Source organism: Aedes albopictus, chromosome 1 (genome assembly GCF_035046485.1).
Source record: "Aedes albopictus strain Foshan chromosome 1, AalbF5, whole genome shotgun sequence".
Lineage (NCBI taxonomy): Eukaryota > Metazoa > Arthropoda > Insecta > Diptera > Culicidae > Aedes > Aedes albopictus.
The window spans coordinates 52368587-52389810 of record NC_085136.1 but is presented as its reverse complement, the minus strand read 5'-3'; the positions used below and the strand labels follow the sequence as shown (position 1 = coordinate 52389810).

At 37.6% G+C, this 21224-nt stretch overlaps 3 protein-coding genes across 5 annotated transcripts in view; 1 reads left to right on the top strand and 2 right to left on the bottom strand.

Moving 5' to 3' along the window:
- LOC109424591 (neuronal acetylcholine receptor subunit alpha-7-like) overlaps window positions 1–21224 on the bottom strand; it is a 953623-nt gene that overhangs the window by 709418 nt on the left and 222981 nt on the right. The window lies entirely within an intron of this gene.
- The window catches only part of LOC115262323 (uncharacterized), a 38632-nt gene that overhangs the window by 1680 nt on the left and 15728 nt on the right, over window positions 1–21224 (top strand). The gene's annotated exons all lie outside the window — the stretch shown is intronic.
- LOC134284940 (uncharacterized) lies at window positions 428–18412 on the bottom strand. Of its 2 annotated transcripts, none has more exons than XR_009996016.1 (2): window positions 7854–18412; window positions 428–7099 (listed from the first exon to the last, which is right to left on the bottom strand). XR_009996016.1 is itself a non-coding variant. In XM_062844533.1 (2 exons), the coding sequence occupies exon 2, from the start codon at window positions 16614–16616 to the stop codon at window positions 14508–14510; it is 2109 nt and encodes a 702-aa protein (XP_062700517.1). In that variant the 5' UTR covers window positions 16617–16624; window positions 16711–18412; the 3' UTR covers window positions 428–14507. The 2 variants fall into 2 exon arrangements, 1 of the variants encoding a protein (XP_062700517.1); XM_062844533.1 differs by having other exon boundaries at window positions 428–16624; window positions 16711–18412.

Genomic DNA, 21224 nt, shown 5'->3' with positions numbered 1-21224 from the left:
GCGTGACCCTTTTCAACCCGACAGTTTTAAATTTGAAAAAAATTGTGTAACTTGTTGATTAGCGTATCGAGTGAGTTTGTGTAATGTAGTTTTATGTGTTTAATGTTAATTTGTGCCAATTTTAATAAAATATTTAGGCCCTGAAGATGGTCCAATAGCCGGACCGAAACGTCGGCGATGATAAACAATTAATCAACGCAATTTATCAGACTGCAAGCCGAAATTCTCTAGGAAAAATCATTTGTGAAGGAAACCTTGGAGGAATGCCTGTAGAAACTTCTGACCAAATTCCTGGCGTAATTTCTGGAAGAATTCCTGGAGAATTTCCTTGAGCATTTTTTTGGTTGAATTCTTGGAATCCCTATGAGAATTCTGGGAGAAATTCCTGAAGAAATCTCCAGAGGAACTCTGGGGGGAATTGCTGGAGAAATTTCTGAAAAAAAAACCCTTGAGAAATTCCAGGAGGATTTCCTGAAAGAACCCTTGGAGAAATCTCGATAGAATTCCCTGGTGGAATCTCTGGAAATATCCCTCGAAAAATTCGTGGAGAAATCCCTGAAGTAATTGCTGGAGGAATCTATGGAGGGGTGCCTGAAAATTTCCTCGAACTATTCCTGGAGAATTTCCTGAAATAATCTCTGAAGAAATCCCAAGAGGATTTCCAGGAGAAATTCCTGGACGAATTGCTGGCATAATTCCTGAAGGATGCCAGGAATATTCCGGAAGAAATTCCTGGGGTATTTCCTGGAGGTATTCCGGAAGAAATTTCCTGGGGAAATTCCTAGATAACATCCCGGAGGAATAAATGGAGGAGTTCCTAGTGGTATTCCTGTGGAAATTTCTGGAGGAATCTCTAGAGGAATTCTTGAAAGAATTACTGGATGAATATCAAGAGGAATCTCCAGAAGAATTCTGAGAGATTCCTGTTTCTATTTCTGTTATTTTTCTATTTTTGAAAGAACCCCTTGAAAGTTTCCTGGGGGAATTTCTAGTGGAATTGCAGGTGGAGTTCCTGGAGAAATTCTCGAAGGAATTCCTGAAGGAATCCCAGGAGGTTTCCTTGAAGAAATTTGTGAAGAAATCCCTGGAGGAATATCTGGAGGAATCCCTGGTGGAATACCTGGAGGAATCCCTGACCTGGTGAATATTCTTGAAGAATTTCTGAAGAAATCTCTATAGGATTTCCTGGAAGAATCTTTGGAGAAACTTCTGGAGGATTTCCTGAAGGAATCATCAAAGAATTTCCTGAAGAGATTTTTCATGGAGAAATCTCTGAAGGAATTCCCCTGGAGGAATATCCGGAGGAATCAGGCAGCAATTCCTGATAAAATCTCGGGAGAAATTCCTGGAGAAATACCTAGAGGAATTGCTGACATAATTTCTGAAAGATGTCCAGGAGCAATTCCTGAGGTAGTTCCTGATAAAATAACTGGGGTTATTCCTGGATAAATTCCTGGATAAAATCCTGGAGGAATACCTGGAGGAATAACTAGAGGTATTTCTTTGGGAATTTCTGGAGGAATCTCTAGAGGAATTCTTGAAAGAATTACTGGATGAATATCAAGAGGAATCTCCAGAAGAATTCTGAGAGATTCCTGTTTCTATTTCTGTTATTTTTCTATTTTTGAAAGAACCCCTTGAGAGATTCCTGGGGGAATTTCTAGTGGAATTGCAGGTGGAGTTCCTGGAGAAATTCTCGAAGGAATTCCTGAAGGAATCCCAGGGGGGTTCCTTGAAGAAATTTGTGAAGAAATCCCTGGAGGAATATCTGGAGGAATCCCTGGTGGAATACCTGGAGGAATCCCTGACCTGGTGAATATTCTTGAAGAATTTCTGAAGAAATCTCTATAGGATTTCCTGGAAGAATCTTTGGAGAAACTTCTGGAGGATTTCCTGAAGGAATCATCAAAGAATTTCCTGAAGAGATTTTTCATGGAGAAATCTCTGAAGGAATTCCTTCAGGAGGGAAATCCCCTGGAGGAATATCCGGAGGAATCAGGCAGCAATTCCTGATAAAATCTCGGGAGAAATTCCTGGAGAAATACCTAGAGGAATTGCTGACATAATTTCTGAAAGATGTCCAGGAGCAATTCCTGAGGTAGTTCCTGATAAAATAACTGGGGTTATTCCTGGATAAATTCCTGGATAAAATCCTGGAGGAATACCTGGAGGAATAACTAGAGGTATTTCTTTGGGAATTTCTGGAGGAATCTTTAAGAGAAATTCTCGGAAGAATTACTGGATGAATTTCTAGAGAAATTCTGGGAGAATTCTATTCCTATTCTATTATTTTTCCGTTTCTGAAATCCTGGAGGAATTTCTAGCGGAATTTCTGGATGAATTCTTGGATAAATCCTTGAAAGAATGCCTGAAGGAATCTCTGGAGGAATCCTAGAAGCAGTTTGTAAAGAAGTCCCTGGGGGAATTCCTGAAAAATTAGTGATGGTATTCCTCCAGGAATTTCCTAGGAGTATTTATGAAGAAATCCCTAGAGGATTTCCAGGCAGAATCCTCTGGAGGATGTCCTGGAGGAAACCCTGAAATGTTCCTGAGGGTATTCCTGGAGAATTTCCTGGAAGAATTTCTGAGAAAATCTCCAGAAGAATTTCTGGAAAAATTCCTGGAGAAATTGTTGACATAATTTCTGAAGGATGTCCAGGAGCAATTCCTGGATCAATTCCTAGAGAAATTTCTGGAGAAATTCCTGATGAAATTCTTGCGGTAATTCCTGAAGAATTTCCTGGAATAGTTCTTGGAGACATTCCTGGATAAAATCTTGGAGGAATTACTGGAGGTTCTCCTTTGGGAATTGCTGGCGGAATTCGTGAGGGAATCTCTGGAGGAATTCCTTCAACAACTTCTGGATGAATTTCTGGGAGAATCTATGGAGAAGCTCTGGGAGAAGTTTTCGAAAAAAAATCCCTGAGAAATTCACGGAGGGATTTCAAGAGAAATCTCTGGAGGAATTCCTGGAGAAATCTCTGGAAAAATCCCCGAAAAAGTTCCTGGACGAACCCTGGAAGAATTTCTGAAGCAATTCCTAATTTATGATGGTGTTCTTTGATTAATTCCTGGTGTAATTCCTGGAGGAATCCCTGAAAAATTCTTGAAGGTATTCGTGGAGAATATTCATGAAGAATTTCTGAAGAAATCCCTAGGGGATTTCCTGGAGGAATCCTTGGAGAAACTTCCCGGAGAAATGCCTACAGGAATTGTTGACATAATTTCTGCAAAATGTCCAGGAGCTATTCCTAGAGAAATTCCTGGAGAAATTCCTGGGGGAATTCATGTAAAAATTCATGTAGAAATTCCGGGGGTAATTTCTAGATAAGTTCCTGGAGAAATTCCTGGATAAATTCCTAGAGATACTCCTTTGAGGATTTCTGGAAGAATCTCTAGAAGAATTTTTGGAAGAATTACTGGATGGATTTCTAGAGGAATTCTGGGAAATTTCTGTTATTATTCTATTAATTTTCTATTTCTGAAAAAATCCCTTGAGAAAACCCCGGAGGAATTTCTAGCGGAATTTCTGGAGGAATTCTTGGATAATCCTCGAATGAATTCCTGAAGAAATCCTTGGAGGAATCCTAGAAGCAGTTTGTAAAGAAATTCCTGGGGGAATCCCTGAAAAAATGCTGATGGTATTCTTCCAGGAATTTCCTGGAAGAATTTATGAAGAAATCCCCAGAGGATTTCCAAAAATAATCCTCAGAGGAACTTCTGGGGAATTTCTTGGAGGAATCTTCGGAGGGTTTTCTGGAGGAATCCCCGAAAAATTCCTGTGGGTATTCCTGGAGAATTTACTGGAAGAATGTCTGAAAAAATTTCCAGAAGAATTTCTGGAAAAAATGCTGGAGAAATTGTTGACATAACTTCTGAAGTGTGTCCAGGAGCAATTCCTGGATCAATTCCTAGAGAAATTGCTGGAGGTATTCCTGAAGAAATTCTTGGGGTAATTCCTGGAGAATTTCCTGGAATAGTTCTTGGAGAAATTCCTAAATAAAAGCCTGGAGGAATTGCTGGAGGTTATCCTTTGGGAATGGCTGGCTGAATCCTTGAAGGAATTCTAGGTGGAATCTCTGTAGTAATTCCTTCAACAATTTGTGGATCAATTTCTGGGGAATCTCTAGAGGAGCTCTGGGAGAAATTTCTGAAAAAATCGCCTGAGAAATTCCCGGAGGAATTTCTGAAGAAACCCTTGATAAAATCACTAGAAAAGTTCCTGGAGGAGGTTTTAGTGCAAATCCTGGAGGAATGCCTGCAGCAATTCCTGGAGGGAATACTGGAAGATTTCTTGGCGGAATTTCTGGAAAAAATCTAGGAGGTATTCCTATAAAAAATCCTGGAAGAATTTCTGAAGGAATCCCTGAAGGATTTCCTGGAGTAATTCCTAGAGGAATTCCTGAAGAAATTCGTGGATGTATCTCTTAGGGAATTCGTATAGGAATACCAAAAAAAAAAAATCTCAAGAAATCGCAGATGGAGTTCTTGAACAAATGCGGGAGGAATCCTTAGAAGAGTTTCTGAAGAAACTCGAGAAGGAAACCCGGGAGAAATTTCAAGAGCAATTACTAAGGGAATTCCTAAGCAGTTCCTGGAGGAAGTACTAAATGAATCCCTAGAAAAGTTCCCAAAAAAATACAATGATGAATTGCTGGAGGAACCCTAAAAAGAGTTCGTGGGAGAATCTTTGGAGGATGTTTAAAATAAGTTGTTTCAGAAAGAATCACAGAAGGAAGTCCCGAGTTAAGTCCTGCAGAAATTCTTGGAGGAATCCCTGGGGGATATCCTAGAAGAATACCCGTAGAGATTAACGGAGGAATCTCTAGAAATACTCCTGGAGGAATCTCTATAAGAGTTCCTGGAGGAAATTCTGGAGAAATATCTATACGCATTTCAATTCCCATAGGATCCCTGGAATAATTCTTAGAGGAATCTCTGAAGAAATTCATGTAGGATTCCCAGTAAAAATTTCTGAAGAAATTGCAGATGGAATCCTTGGAGAAATCCTGAAGGAATACTAATAAGAGTTCGTGGAAGAACGCCTTGGGGAATCCCTATAGCAGTTCCTGAAGAGACCCCAGTTCCTGGAGGAAGTATTTGGAGAACTTCTAAAGGAATTCTAAAAAGTGTTCCTGGGGGAACCCTTGGAGGATTTTTTAAAATAATTCCTGGAGTTGTTTCTGAAATAAACACACCAGATATTCCCGGTCGAATAACGATAACGCTTGATAACGATAGTGAGTAAACGTCAAACGAACAAAAACAATTTATATTTTATTCAACCGTTGAAAACAAGCACTATGAGTGAGGAGAGTGAGACGTATGTATGTATGTGGCCTAAGTTTAGTCAAGATTTTGTCCTCTTACACATATTTATCGCTTGTATTGACTTTGTTCACTTTTGTAGTTCCTGCGAGCACTCAATGCTGGTTCTGCATCACTATCGGTAGCCTCTAATGTGGTCTGAGCCTATTTTCTTGCTAATCGTTCCACAGGTTATTAACTTTTGTATTTGGCCACATTTGGTAGGATACCCGAGAAACCCAATCCGGAACACTACTGGTAGTTTTGAATGCGGTCTGCGCCAATTTTCTTGCTAACCCATTTTCGGATTATCCAAAAAGTCACGATTTTATGCATGGGTTAGGATCACTTTATCATTTGCATACTGCCGGCGGGACACCAGGAACCGATTACGGGACAGTACCGATTGTCCCTTATATGGTTTGAGACTAGTTTCTTGGTAACTGTTCATCAGGTTCCCTAAAAAGCCATGAATTCATTTCTGCATTTGACCACTGCCGGCGCAACAACTAAAACGGTTCTGGAACACTACCGATATAGTCTAATGTGGTCTGAGCCTATTTTCTTGCTAACTGTTCATCAAGTTATCGAAAAATCCGCTATCTGATGTGTCGCTTGCATGGGTTTGGTTCCTTTGAGCATTTGGCCACTTCTGGCGGGATACCCCAGATCGGTTCCGGAACACCGATAGTCTTTAAAAAGATCTTAGACGTGGTCTGAGCCTATTTTCTCGCTAATCGTTCATCATGTTATTTATAAAGCCGCTGTTTAATGTGCCGGGTTTTGTTCTCTTCTACATTTGTCCACATAGGTCGTTTCCAATATGGTACGAAACTATTTTCTTGCTAAACGTTTATCAGGTTATCTAAAGAGCAGCGATTTGATGCGTCCCATTTAAGGATTTGGTTAATTTTTATGCTACTTCCGGCGGGACATCTGGAACCGGTTCTGTAACACTACCGATTCAGATCTCGTCTGAGAATGTTTTCCTGCGTACTGTTCATCAGGTTATCGAAAAAACGCTATTTGATGTGTCGCATGCCTGGGTTTGGTTCACTTTCATATTTGCTCACTTCCGGCGGGACACTCGGAGCCTGTTCCGGAACACTACCGGTTCAGATATGGTCTGAGAATGTTTTCCTCCCAACTGTTCATCAGGTTATCGAAAAAGCCGCTGTTTGATGTGTTGCATGCATGGGTATGGTTCACTTTTATATTTGGCCACTTTCGGCGGGACACCCGGAACCGGTTTCGGAACACTACCAGTTCAGATATGGTCTGAGAATGTTTTCTCCATACTGTTCATCAGGTTATTGAAAAAGCCGCTGTTTGATGTGTCGCATGCCTGGGTTTGGTTCACTTTCATATTTAGCCACTTCCGGTGGGACACCCAGAACCGGTTCCGGAACACTATCGGTTCAGATATGATCTGAGACTATTTTCCTGCTTACCGTTCATCAGGTTATCGAAAATACCGTGGTTTGATGTGTCGCATGCATGGGTTCGTAGCGTTTTCATATCTGGCCCCTTCCTGGGGTACCGATCCGGAACACCAAAATGGCCATAACTCCGGAACGGCTGGACCGATCTGAACCATTTTCAATAGGAAACAATGGGACAAAATGCTCCGTTGAATGAACCATCGGTCGTTGAAATCGGTTGATATTTAATATCTAAAAATGAGGTGACCTTTTTGTACACACACACGCACATACGCACACACATACATACACACACACACATACACACACACACACACATACACACACAGCCATCATCTCAACTCATCGAGCTGAGTGGATTGGTATATAATACTTGACCCCTCCGAGGGCTCTATCAAATTTTCGTTTTTGGAGTGAACATATAGCCTTTCGGTACACCTTGGTGTACGAGAAAGGCAAAAAGTATAGGTATAAAAATCCAAGATGGCGGCCAAAACCAATATGGCCTACCCAACTTTTTATAATTGTTAATAGTGGCTCTATCTTTCCTCTTTTCAACAACATTTCGTTTTGAAGTGGTTTCTGGAGAAACTTTTGAGTTTTACCGGTTTAAATGAGCCACCGTTTGACCAAAATCGAGGGGTCTGCAAAAAATGTTGTGGCTGTTACTAACGGGGGGTCCATCAATTTGGGTAACCAAATGCATTTTCCCCTCCTTTTTGGGGAGGACTTTCAGAAAATCGCCACCTCAAACGTTTTTGAAGACAAGGTGTAAATAGTGGGCCGGTCTCAGCGAGAATTACTCATATAAACTCCCATACAAATGTCAAACGAGTTTGGCAGCGCCCTCATGTAAACGGAATTAGCTGAAAATTTGACTAGAGCATCATGGCGTCGTATAGAATGAAATGAGAAGGGGGCCCATCGCTAATCGATATAATTTAAATATTTGGAATATTTTTCCTGCAACCAACCACGTGTTTTTTTTTTAATTTTGTATGTAGTTTTTCCCGTCTGTTCCAAAAGCATAAACTCAATTTTTATTCGACTGACAAATTTGATTTTTTCTGTTCACAGCATGAAAAATTGTGTTGTCCATTTAACCCTTTGAAGCCGGATTTTTTCCAAGCGTTATTATGGAGTTTTTTCTACGTTGTTCTGTAGTTTTGGTGGTCAATAGCATGAAAACGGTAGAATATTATGCAGAATATTTTTTCTGGATATCCTAGGTCATCCAAACTATTTTTGAGTTTAGATCTTTCCCAAGTAGCACCTGCAACTAAAATGGAAATGATCATCGTTGCAAACAAGTTGCAACTGAGTTTTCATGACACAAACAAAATTAAAACCTATTAAAATCCTGTTGTTAATGCCAAACTGAGGTGTAACAGTTTTATAACTAACAAAATGAAAACAAACGTCATCATTAGTCGAAACTTGCGAAACAAATTTGTAACTGAAGTATAATCTGACTGTTTCAATGAATCTTACCCGAGCAGAAGGGAATAGCAACTGAGTAATGCAAAAAGTTATTTTCATGTTATTAACATAACATGCCATGTTGTAAACTTGTCTGTCATAAGCGGCAAAATAACAAAAATCATAACAAAAAAAATGTTACTGGAAGACCAGATAAATAACAGGTTTTGTTAGTTTCATAACAACTTAATAACAGTGAATTTATACAATGTTTCAATAACAAATTTTGAAATTGAAAAGTTATGGATAGCAATATGGAAGCAAAATGAGTTATATCAGAATCATAACAAAAGTTTTTTTTATCCTCGCAAGGTTACATACATACTTAGCCATTTCAGAGAAAAATAATGAATTTCTGTTGGTGCAATTTTGAAAATAAAAAGTAATAAACAGCCATGACTAAGGCCATAACCCACTCATAAGTCAGTCATTCAAAGAGAATGGCAAGCTTCCAGTCTTCCTGGCCCAAACGGCTTTGAGATAATTTCAAAATTAGCTTTGTTCATGAGTTATGGTGGATCATGGTTATTCACTTTTTTATTCCCAAAACAGAACCAAAAGAAATTCTACATTTTCCCACTGAAATGGATCGAATTTAATTGAAATAAAAATTACAAGTAATTCTTACTTCTGACACGGTTCAGCTTAACCGATTCATAGACACCGAAGATATGCCTTACAGACTCCAAACATAATTTTTTTTATGGAAATCAGAAAATGTTATAATTCAAGAATAAAAAAACATGTTATTAAAATGTTATTTGAAGATAATATACCAATAGCAGGATCATAACAAAATAAGATTGCCCAACAAAATCTGTTATGGAAATAAGTTAATAATACCAAACCAAGATATAAAAACAGGTTTTGTGATTCAGTTGTTATTATTTTGATATTCTCCTCTGCTCGGGTAGTTACAACCGTTTACAAACCAAATCAGCCAAAACATTGAGTCTGATTATAAACATGTTGCACCTGAATCTCATTTAGAACATAACGAACAATTTTGACAGGAGAGATAGGAGAGGTAGATATTCCAAAATGTGCGGCAAAATGTTTTTGTGATCATGAAAAATATGAAAAGCAATATAAAAACCAAAATGTTAAAAAAATAACGAAATCATGTAGGTACATACAAATAAAATGTAATCTTTTCTTCAATAATTAATCGACATATTCTAAATTTTACAAAATAAAGTGGTAAAATAGAAAAAAAAATCTGGTTGGAAGTATAGTATTTACCCAATAAAAAAATTCTGCCTCATTTTCGCAGTACTGAACGGCTGGTGCCTACCACTGAGAAGATTTGAATATATGGGGTTTTGAGAAATCGAAACCACAAAAGTACAATTTATTGCCAAATGATTTAAAACCCATTAATAACAGAAACATCTTCAAAATTAAACTAAAACTGCACCTTAAAAGAAAAATTAATCAATTCCTCTAATATGATCAAATCACCATAAACTTCCTTTTAACATTCTTTTTAGTATTATTTCATGTTTTGTCTTGTCTAAGTCCCTTCAAAGGATTTTGAATCCACTGGGGCTTTTGTTACTGCTCCTTCTACTATACCTTAAGTGTTATGTTATAGAAAGTATACATTGTTTGTGTGTATTAACAATATAAGGCGTCCACTACCAGGAGGCTCGACTGAGCTTTTTGGTGTGGGCGGATTGCGTCAGAAGAATCCAATTTTGGGTAGTTTGGCGGTTCCGTGTACCGCATGCAGCATTGTTGTACTTCACGGATTCCCTTAGACATGATTTAGCAAATAGTATCTTTCTAAATTCTAAAATTAATTTTCAGCATTTTACGGGCGCATTCAATAAGCTGCTGAAATGCACTCCGTCGAAGCAATATGGCGAGTTAATTGTTTCCACAAATGCCTAAATTTTCACTCGCAAAATGATAGGTTGACTGAGGCGCGTTGGGAATACGGAGCTAAAATGCGAAACTTACCGATAAATCTGGAACGGCACACAATTTGACGTTCTCGGTCAGCTTTATTTGCGGTATATTTGTGCACACAATTTATTGATCACATGAACGAAACGGTTGATGCATTACTGGCAGTGACGAATTTGATGACTAGCTGACTCGTTATCGAATTGGTCACAATTTGTAAGTCGACTATAAGTTGTATCTTGATTATAATTCGATTGCGTATTGAAACCGTTTATATCACGAATGGATGTTTTATATTGGCTCCACCTCTTGCGCTTTTTTGGTTGCAATTTAGTCGTAATAAGACGATTGGTTCAAATGACATAACTTTCAATTTCAGGTATCAGGTATCAGAAGGCCGGCTCCAGAGGCACGTTATCCTCCATTTGGGACATTTGTGCCATCGCCATACATATGAGCCTATTTCATCATTTACCTGAGGGAGAATGGGACAAGGGATGGGAATTGGGAAAGAGAAAGGTGATGAAATAGGAAGGGGTGCCCTAGAAGAGGGAATGAACGCATAAGCGCAACGAGAGCTCATAGCTCATACCACAACGGGGTTAATCAGTGCCCTGAAAAGGACACTGTAAAACGCATAAGCGTAAAAAGAGCCTATAGCTCATTGGAGGTAGCTTGCGACGTCATGCGACTTTCAATATGACATAGAAAGGCACGTCATCAAAAGCATACTCAATATTCAAGAAATCACCCAAGCAAAAACTACGTTTGAGCGAGTGCTTTCTTGAAAACGTATACAACTTTATGTAAAAGAGTCACTGTGGACATCCCAAATTGGGAGACATGTGAGTTCACATGAACAGGCATGTTAGCCAGACGAACATCACAGATGTGATAATCGATAATGCGTTTCGAGCATTTCAGAAAGAACGACGTAACCAGATAAATCTGGAACTTATTCCTTCTTTTTACAACGCACGCACTCTTTCGGGATAAAACTACAGAGTAATTTTATGCCATGAAAATGCCCAATAGAAAACTACAAGAGTTCAAAACATGTTTGAAAAACTCAAATCCCTCTGGAGAAAAATAGGATAAAGCCCCATTTGCTCCAGGAGATTTGAAGTAAGTAGAGCTTTTTTAGTGCTCACTAAATCGATTCTATAGCTACAATCCTCGGGGTAGAAGCTAATGATTCGTAGCTATACAAAAGACTGGTTTATCCGAAGATATTGAGAACTTGAACAGGTCCGAGTTCCATTCAGGAATACCTCTTGCCGTCCGCACAGACCGCAGAGGACAAGCTTCTTTCAAAGCAGTAGCTATGGTATACCACAATGAAGGGCGTTGTAATAACAAAACCATAATGAAACTCTCTTGGAGTAGCAATGGAAGCGAGTTATCCATAAAATGTGATCGCAACCAATTATTACAGGTTCCCTAGCTTGTTGAGCAGGGACGCCTGAATACGCAAAGTTTGCGAAGGAACACTCCAAAAGTATTCCATCAAACTGAAGCATCTCAAATCAATGTTTGAGCTACTTCAGATGCCAAATATCAGCGAAAAGATGCTGAAAACAACAGCTTGCTTGAAGGCATCCATAAAGAAAGGTTGAAACATACTGTTAACGTTATTCTAAAATAGAGCATGTAAATCGTGGTCAATTGAAAAACGCCAATGGTGAAAACGTATTCAGCGAACCCATATAGGCAGTAATGTAAGCTAATTAACAACATTTGAATAACCCCGCCCTTATTTAGCCTCAAATTTGAGACTTAAGAAGGGCAACTGATTATCTCGGAGAAACGCAAGGTCCACTGCACCATTGCTCCGGTTAGCGCAGTAAGGGCGTAATACTGTGGAGGACGCCCTAATTCTCCACAGGCTCCGTTTGTGGTAAGGTTTTTATTAGGCCCCCCTAACCATTCATTCTTTGGCACGGTAAGCATAAAGCCGCATAACACCATGAATTAGGGGTCACCTGTTTAGTGGACTCTTACCACTGGATCAGGCGGTTATTCTTAGCCCATTGAGACAACCGCTACCGACACAACACAGCTATCTAGACTGATCGGGAAAAGAAGTTAACATTGATGGTCAACTTCCAAACGAACCCGAACAGCCGGTACACAATTTTTTGGGTTCTCATACACAAAATCTTACAAGGGGGGGAGGGGGTGTCGGAAAATCGCAAAAAATCCCTTACGTAATTAATGGACAGCCCCTAATTACTGGCAGTGACGAATTTGGTGACTAGCTGACTAGTTATCGAATTGGTCACAATTTGTAAGTCGACTATAAGTTGTATCTTGATTATAATTCGATTGCGTATTGAAACCGTTTATATCACGCATGGATGTTTTATATTGGCTCCACCTCTTGCGCTTTTTTGGTTGCAATTTAGTCGTTAATAAGACGATTGGTTCAAATGACATAACTTTCAATATAGTTGCATACAAATTACAGGAACTTATTAATGTCCAAGTGTGTTGCTAGGGTTAAGACTACGGGTGTAACGGTAACTTCCTTCATTATACAAAGCTACTATTTGTAATCTATCATGGTAAGTAAGTCTTCTGAAAGGGTATAAGACATTATCAGATCAGTAGATCCCTAAAAACAAACCACTTGTAAAAAATAACATAGAAGAGGTCGATCATTGGATATAGAGACATTTAGTGCATTTTAGCCTTCCGTCAGTCGCGCGGTTGACTACCACCGCAAGCACCACGGTAAAGCAGAGTATAAAAAGCGTGATTTTTTCAACGTGTTGTACAAAATACAGGTTAATGAGAAAATTCAAAGAAACTCTTTATTTTATTTTGCATGCCTTTCCGCTTTTTTTCTCATGAATACTTGAAAGTTGCATAATCCCAGCTAATTATAAGTACATGTTCACAAGGTCAGATCAGATACAAGGTCCAGTTTGCCTAAAAGTCTATGTCACATATTTCTCTTTTAGCAGAAACAAAATAATAGAAATACAAAGATACAGGAAAGGAAAAATTCGGGTGATTTTATTGATGATAAAGACTACCCAACTATTATGATACCACTGAACATCTTCAGCTAACGTAGCTGATCACCAAGTCAGACTAAACCCACATAGATCATTTATTGAATGATTTTCCTTTTTCATATCTCCCGTTTACATTTTTCAAAAGCTGCCTCCTTTTTCTGAGGCTGTCATCCTTATAAAAATGCCAGCTACTTTCTTGCAGTGAAATTTAAGACGAATTCTCATCTTTGGCCGAAGGAATTTGTCTTGTCTCTCTTCAAACAAACTATAGTTCTCTGAACACTTCCACTGTTATTAATTGATGTGTATTGCATTCTTTGTTTGCCTTACATAAATGCGTATTTTGTGTGGCAAGCACAATGATACAATAAAGCGATTCCACAAACAAGTGGGAAATTTTTCCAGTTTTTATTTTTTGTATTTTTTGATTTGCATGGAACCTTGCATACAAGTTTTTGGGGAACAAAAACGCCGTTTTGCATACTTGGTTCGCCATTTTTAATCTAGCCTTACTTATGAGAAGGGCCTATGAAAAATGCACATGATATCTTCAAAAAATTGTATCTCGAAAACGGTTTGTCCGATCGGTTTGGTGTCTTCGGCGAAGTTTTAGACAATTGTTAGTGCTATATGGAGAAAATATGCACGGTAAAAAAATATGTTTGGTTTTTGTGATTTGAACTAAAATATAGTTTTTCCCTCAAAAGTGACATGTCAATATTTTTTTTTATTATCCTTATGTTATAGCTGACTGAAAATGCTACCTAGTGCACAGTGGGTTCTTCTGGAGAAAAATAGGTTACAATGAAAAAAAAAAAATGTTTTAAAAAATTACGGTTTTCAAAAAAAGCTATTAAGTAAAGTCAAAAAAGTTTGTCGCCCTAATTTTATGAAAGTACATCAAATTTGCAAGAAAAAAGTACTTCGGTAACATTTTTCTAAGATGCACCGTTTAGAAGATATTACTAATTTAATATTGATTTTTTTGATAACTTAATAAGTTTTAGCCCTTTTCGAATGTACTCCGTGTTTCTCCAGTTTCAAAAGTATTTTTTTCGGAAAGATTGGAAAATTTTGAGTTAAAATGACACTGACAGCTTAAAGATTTGAGTGAAATTCTCTGCCTTAAAAGTATTTTGAAAAACAAGTTACAAAATCCCACTATCAGGAACAATGTTTTCTTCCAGTGGTTTTTGGTGTATTGTGTTGAAAATGTGCATTCAACTCTTGCATATCGCAAGCTCCTCAATAAGGCTTATTTTTCAGGGGTGGTATTTGTGCGCAATAAAAAATAACATTATACTTTGTACATCAGTTTATTTTTATTCCTGTATTTTTATCAAATTATTGTTTACACAACTTTCTTAACAATATCGAATATTTTGGCATCATTGTCAGGGCAGTTTGAATAAAGCTTTGCCTTTATTGTATTTTCTGATAGAGGAAGAAATGAGTGGAATTTTTGAGTTCCTTGAATTGTTTTTGCATTATTATATTGATTATTTAGCTGCAAAGACATATTTTCGTATTCTTCTGTAGTAGAATAACAAAATGACAACTTTGTAAGTTCTTCTTCTTTTCGTTTGTTTGCCCAATTAAACAACTCTCTTGCAGTCTTTATCGGGTGTTCGCGTTCTTTGGCTAAACTTGCTCTGGTAGCCATGCGTTTTATCGTACCTCCAATAGCATCGCATGGACCTTTTCCGTGCGATGTTGCGAAGAAATGCCATTCAGCGTCAATACCATACTTTGACTTAAACTTACAAAGGCTAGAAAAGTTTTTTCGGTTTTTATACTGTGAAGCAGCACCATCTGACATAAAATAAATTTTTTTCAAGTTTTTATTTTGATCAATTTGTAAAAAGTTCATCATTTTATCAATAAACAAATTAACAGCGACTGAATCATGTCTTAGTTCTTCTGAAATTATAATGAAGCTAAAATGTTTAATTTGCCTATTTTCAGTATAATATATTACGAAAGGATGGATTGTGGCCTGTTGCACGTTCCAATGGTGTGATTGAACTTCATCCTGCAAAACGAAGCTGTAATTTTCAGAAAAGTCACAAATAGCCAAAAATTCACCATCTTGCAAGTTTTGTTTTGTGGTTTTCAAAAAATTGGATTGTTCGGTTTTTACAAAATCATGCGGAATCAAACTTTCTAATTTTGAGCTGAAAAATGTAACAAAGTCATCGGTTTGCTTTACAATAGTTTCTAAATCACATCTGTCAGTGGTAACCCATTGTTCGAATGAAAGCTTTTCAACAAAGTTTTCTTCCAGTTGTTTCAATAAACTGTCTTCTAAAACTGAGGTATCTGGGCAGTTTTTACATCTTCGTAGATGGCAATGAGTTGTCTTATTTTCGCAAAGTAATCTATTCGTTAATGTTTTTAGATCATTCAAGACATTGTATTTTTTTAAGCTATGAAGAATTAAATTGACATTTTCATGCGTAGTGCAAACGCAAACATTATGTGTTCCTGTGATAGTCAATAGTTTACATTGCCTTGGCCAGAGGCTTGCAAATGATGAAAACCCTATTTTTACATTGACGTACACTTCATTAAAGCGATTAAAAGCTTCTCTTAATGTCATCATTAACAATCTTTTCTGAACAGCTAATCTCTTATTTCCTGTCTTTACGCTAACAAAATCTCTTTGGCCTGGCATTGCACGGCTTATATCATCGTCCTCAAAAAAATTCAAAACCAGTTCTTTTGTTTCATTACTCAAAGCTTTTCCAGAGCTTGAACCTTGAGATGAATCTAATACATTATTTTTTTCCTTTCTTGCATCTGATGCCATATTTCTACTAGTTTTAAATTCGTTTACAATTTTTTGTACTGACCATGATTTTGGTAACAATGATAAAATTGATAGTTTTTCTTGCCTTGTGGCTGAATTTAAAAATTTAATTTTCATATTTTCTATGACTTCATTAAACTCGTTTGCTTTTTCTGTTTTAGCGTCTAATTTAAAAAGATTTCTTCGTACACCTTCGACGATTTCAGCGCACTTTTTTTCAGGATAGTGAACATTTTTAACCTTACCTAAATCTATAGGCGAAACACGAATAGCTGCTATTCCTCGGTTGAATATTTCGACGTCTACAGGCATCGTGAAGTCTTCATTTGATTGAATTGTGCTTAGCGTTGACGCTGATGGTATCGTGACCAAACTTTCATAGCTTTGCGAATCATGTACAACAGGTATGGTCTGAACAGTTGGCATCCTTGAGCCACCGGCTACGCTTTGTTCTTCGTTTTGGGTGAGGTGAGCTCTTGAATCAATATGTAGACGGCAAGACGAACAAATACGAAAATCCTTGGTGTTCAGTGTGGATACCTTGGAAAATCCAATTGACTTTAGTTTTTGGATGATACCATCCGTGAGATATCGCAGCTCTTTCGAACACTGAATGTCTTTGAATGGACGAATACATCTGATTTTACTCATTTTGTAATCTGTAACATAGAAAATATTTTCCAATTGTTAGTTTTGAACGAAAATATCACAACACATATAATTAAAATGTGTATTTAAAACTTACCTTTGCACCAAAACGTGTTACACTTTCCTTTACAATTATTATGTTATCAAACAACACTGGATCTAGTTCAAAAACACTGGATTATTAGCTGAAATTACTATGAAATCACTATGCTTCTAGCAACCTTTCTGCATTTACTGTTTGGTTTTCCCTAGTAGATACTGGATGAATTCAGAACCGAGTCAGACATTATTATACAGCTCACGGGTATAAATCATAGAATGCTGGGTAAAGACTGCTGGAAGATAGGTAGAGTTGAACGCTCAGGTATCGTCAGGTACGAGTTTGGAGAGTTGGAGCGAGGTAGATTTGCTGGCGTAGGTATATTGTTATTGAAGAAGATTGTAAATTGTATATACCTGGAATGAATAAAGAGTGCGGCGGTTGTTGATTGAGGTATCAGTCGGCAGCCGTCTAGTTTGATGGAAGGTGACTAATATTATACTAATATTATACCAATTTTAATCAAAACTGGCTGAAATCTTGCGAAAAGCTGGAATTATACTAATGTCATCGTGTCAGACTACGTTGATTTGATCCACTTTTTTGTTTATTGATCTTTGTTCTGCCGCTTGTGTTGTGTGTAAGAGGTAGCGGTCGCGTTCGAATGAAATAAAGCAAGCTGACACCCGACCGCGACAACGAAACGAAGGCAGTGAAAAGTGTCGAATGTTTACAAGCCTGGGCCAGCGTGGCCATGGTGGACTAGTTCCAACAAAGACCATGTTTACAATCACCAACTGTACGTAGTTCAGCTAACTGGTATCTAATTACCTGTATCTAATACTTATTAGCACGTTTTCAGCAGAAGGCAATAAAAACCACTGGAAGAAATCATTGTTCTTGATAGTGGGATTTTGTAACTTGTTTCAAAATACTTTTAAGGCAGAGAATTTCACTCAAATCTTAAGCTGTCAGCGTCATTTTAACTCAAAATTTTCCAATCTTTCCGAAAAAAATACTTTTGAAACTGGAGAAACACGGAGTACATCCGAAAAGGGCTAAAACTTATTAAGTTATCAAACAAATCAATATTAAATCAGTAATATCTTCTAAACGGTGCATCTTAGAAAAATGTTACCGAAGTACTTTTTTCTTGCAAATTTGATGTACTTTCATAAAATTAGGGCGACAAACTTTTTTGACTTTACTTAATAGCTTTTTTTGAAAACCGTAATTTTTTAAAACATTTTTTTTTCATTGTAACCTATTTTTCTCCAGAACAACCCACTGTGCACTAGGTAGCATTTTCAGTCAGCTATAACATAAGGATAATAAAAAATATTGACATGTCACTTTTGAGGGAAAAACTATATTTTAGTTCAAATCACAAAAACCAAACATATTTTTTTACCGTGCATATTTTCTCCATATAGCACCAACAATTGTCTAAAACTTCGCCGAAGACACCAAACCGATCGGACAAACCGTTTTCGAGATACAATTTTTTGAAGATATCATGTGCATTTTTCATAGGCCCTTCTCATAAGTAAGGCTAGATTCAAAATGGCGAACCAAGTATGCAAAACGGCGTTTTTCTCCCCCAAAGACTTGTATGCAAGGTTTCATCCAAATAAAGATATATGAAAATTACTCGTTGCTGAAATGATATGGAACCGCTCAATATGCTATTACTGTGTTGAGGTTATTTGTATGTGTTTTGCCAAAAAAAAAAATGCATATAAAAAAACACGTGGCCAACCCGAGGAGGGGGGGGGGGGGGCGGGGTTCAGCCTCAAACCACGCAATACCACGGGGGGGGGGGGGGGGCGGTGGGTAAAAATTCAGGAAAAATGACCACGTGGTTTATGGACAGCCTCTTAACAACATGTCAAAATGCCAGCTTTATAGAGAAATCCGTTTCCCGGATACATATTTGAGAAGCAGCATATATATTTCGTTTTGTGCCTCGCTCCCTTATGGACGCGTAGTCTGTAGGGGAAATGGGGGTAAAATGAACACCCTAAGCGTTTGGCGTCGTTTTCAATGGAAATATTGTAAAATCTTTCTTTTTTTATCATGTAATATCGCAGATGGTATTATGTTCTAATCATTCTATAAGACAAAAATGCTCAAAACTACAGTTTTCTTTAATTTTTTTTTCGATTTCAAAAAATGCTAGAAAATTGAGTAGCGAAAAACAGTGAGGGTAAAATGAACACATATTTAAAAGTTTATTTAAATGTGTAACTTCGATATTTTCAATTGCATGTCAGTAAATGTGATGTAAATTGTATGTGCTACAATTTTGAAACTTCTAATATAAGGTTTGCAATGTACTGACATAATTATTTGAAAAAAAATGTACTAAAACTGGCGGATTTCCTAAAAACAATCTTATTTTGTTGAAGTGAGATATGTTTTCTAAACTTTTTACTCTATTTATGCAACGATATACGTCAGAGATTTCAATATATTGAGTTTGAACAAAATCTTGTAAAAATTATATAAAGTTTGAATAAACTGTCCATTTTACCCCCAAGCTCTGTTTGTTTTAAAATAACTTGTAATTTTTTAAAAAAATAATTACTATTTTTTCACTAAATATTTTGTTTTAGGACTAAATCATCAGAATATGGTGTCACACATGTAGAAATTTGCGAATAATGGACGAATTGACCTTAATTACGATTAGCTCAATTTAACATCAGACCATATTGTTTGCATGATGTTCGCCATTTTCCTCACTTTAAAGTGATTTAGCTAATTTTTAAGCCCAATATCAGCAGAAGTACAATGATTTGTGTTGTTGCATAGAACCCAATCGTTAAAATATGTAAAAATTGCCCAAATGCTGTAAAACACCACCCTGTTTATTTTTCCCACAATTTCCCCATTTGAAACTGTATACGCGATTATCTCGGAATCATGGGTTTAACAAAAACGTCGACGCGGTGATTACGATTTCAAAGTCAGTTCTCAACCGATTTCAATCAATTTTTTTTTGTATGTTCTGTGACTACTGCTCAGCAGCTAGAGCCACCTGACAAAAAAGCTAAAGTTTCTGTAAGTTTTGTAAAATTTCCTTGGCCACCTAACGTTAATGTTTAAATTTGTAATAATTATAGAATCCTTGAAAAAGATGTTAAATATATGGAAACGTCGGACATAGAAACAAATTAGTTTTTGATTTGTGAAAAGACTACTACGCCGCCAACATATCATTGAAAGGCTATATATTCACTCAAAAAACGAATTTTCGATAGAATACTCGGAGGACCATTGAAAATGGTCCGGGATCAGTCAAGGCGTTCCGGAGTTATATCCGGACCAGCACCGGTAGAACTGGCCACATGTAAAACTGAACCAAACCCCATCATGCGACACATCAAACTGTGGCGATTTTTGTAACCTTCAGCATGGTTGACAAATTTTGTGCGGATATCAACACAGGAGACCGAAAATTCTACGATGTCGGTCCAAAATTCAAGATGGCGTCTGTATAATGGAGTTTTAAGCCCTAAACCCAAGCCTAAACCATGTAATATGGGTATATTTTGTATGGGGAAGATGTCTGGAGTCCCATAATGGCGACCAGAATATCCAAGATGGCGGTCTAAAATCCAGGATGGTGCCTCCAATTTCAAGAAGGCAGCTGTTTAATGGAGTTTTAGGCCCTAAAACATGCAATATGGGTATATGTTGTATGGGGGAGATGTCTGGAGTCCATAAATAGCGATCTGAATATCCAATATGGCAGTCTAAAATTCAAGATGGCGGCTCAAATTCAAGATGGCGGCTGTTTAACGAAGTTGTAGGCCCTAAACCATGTAATATGGGTACATTTGGTATGAGGATTTGTCTGAAGTCCAAAAATGGCGACCAGAATAACCAAGATGGTGGTCTAAAATCCAAAATGGCGGCTCTAAATTCAAGACGGCGGCTGTTTAAAGCAGGTTTAGACCCTAAATGCATGTTATATGGGAATATTTGCTATAGGGAAGATGTCTGGAGTCCAAAAATGGCGACCTCAATATGCAAAATGGTGGCCCAACCACCAAGGTGGCGGCTCCAAAATCAAGGAGGCTGTTTAATGGCGTTTTAAGCTCTAAATCCATGTCATATGTGTTTATTTGATATAGGGACGAATTCTGGACTCCAAAAAATGGTGACCAGAATATCCAAAATGACGGCTCCAAATTCAAGATGGTGGTTGTTCAATGGAGTTCTGGGCTCTAAAACCATGCAATATGGGTATATCTGGAATGGGGAACAAGTGTGGAGTCCAAAAATAAAGACCATAATATTCAAGATGGCGGACTTAAATCCAAAATTGCGGCTCAACATTTAAGATAGCCGATTTTTCTTAAGGTGAAATGGGAGGGCGTCCAGGTGCATTTTTGACTCGCATTTTTCCGATCTCGTCATCCACAGAACGCTCGAAAACGAAAATGCTACTCAATGTTTATCACGAGTGCGCAAGGCTACTCATTGCTTTTTCAGCTCTGTTTGTTGTTTAGATGACGAGATCCGTGCTTTCGGTATTTGCAAGGCAGCCATTGTGACGGCCATCT

What these genes read in the sequence shown, in the direction of transcription:
- LOC134284940 (XM_062844533.1), bottom strand. Translation starts at nt 16,616, where the DNA reads ATGAGTAAAATCAGATGTATTCGTCCATTCAAAGACATTCAGTGTTCG.